General features: G+C 24.3%; 1 protein-coding gene across 1 annotated transcript in view; it reads right to left on the bottom strand.

Annotated features, from left to right (window-relative positions):
- Positions 1-341: 341 nt before the first annotated feature.
- The window catches only part of LOC113808909 (N-acetylglucosamine-1-phosphotransferase subunit gamma), a 12,979-nt gene continuing 12,326 nt past the window's right edge, over positions 342-994 (bottom strand). The window contains exon 8 of the mRNA XM_027360417.2: positions 342-994. This exon is cut by the window's right edge and continues 42 nt beyond it. Coding sequence (XP_027216218.2) covers positions 908-994 — 87 coding nt within the window. The 3' untranslated portion in view covers positions 342-907.

Here is a 994-nt window from a genome sequence, read left to right as displayed (position 1 = left end):
ATATATATATATATATATATATATACATATATATATATATATATATATATATATATATATATATATATATATATATAATATATATATGTGTGTATATATATATATATATATATATATATATATATAAATATATATATATATATATATATATATATATATATATATATATATATATATATATATATACATATATATATATATATATATATATATAGCACATCACCCAGAGCCAGAACCAAATCAGTGATGACATGAACTACATGTTATTTGGAGGTATTGGGTTAAGGAACTTGTCTTAACATCCATGAAAAATGCATAATGGATAATGAAACTCTCAAGAATTTAAAATAATCCTTCTTCATTAACAAATGACTAGAATTTTATAAATCAACTGAAAACTGTTAATCTTCAGAAACAATAAGACCATATTCTCACAACACACAACTAATACAAACATTTCATCAATACAATCATTCCTGTACTCCATACTTAAAACAAACAAAAAGAAAGATAAAATTAATAGAGCAAATATATTCATGGAGGTAAGTGCACTTCATGATAACTGCCTCATTCAATTGAATTATGCTCATAAAGAATACACAAAGTCTTTTCTTAACAAAAATAACAACCCTATTTTATCATGGTCATCGACTTAAGATATCCATAAAATGATTAAATAAATAAAAAGGAATGTATGGTTAGTTTGTTTATACAACCATAAGAAAGCCTAAAAGATGTTGCTATGCTTTGTGTTATGCCATTTGACTGATTTGCAAATACGTTACTTCATTTTTTAAATTTTATCAATTCTCGTTGTTATGACATTTCCTGGTGAATGAACAAACCCCCAAAATATGTTTTCACCACATTGGCAAATAAATATTGATCTTATCTAACTTTAGTCCAATTAGTTGACTTTTCCCTCAAGCTCTACAATAATTTCTTCTTTCATTCTTAATTCTTCTTCAAGTTCATTGATGCGCCGTCTTGCTTC

This window comes from Penaeus vannamei, chromosome 6 (assembly GCF_042767895.1).
Source record: "Penaeus vannamei isolate JL-2024 chromosome 6, ASM4276789v1, whole genome shotgun sequence".
NCBI classification, from domain to species: Eukaryota; Metazoa; Arthropoda; class Malacostraca; order Decapoda; family Penaeidae; genus Penaeus; species Penaeus vannamei.
The sequence above is the reverse complement of the archived record's forward strand: the minus strand, read 5'-3'. Positions and strand labels throughout refer to the sequence as shown.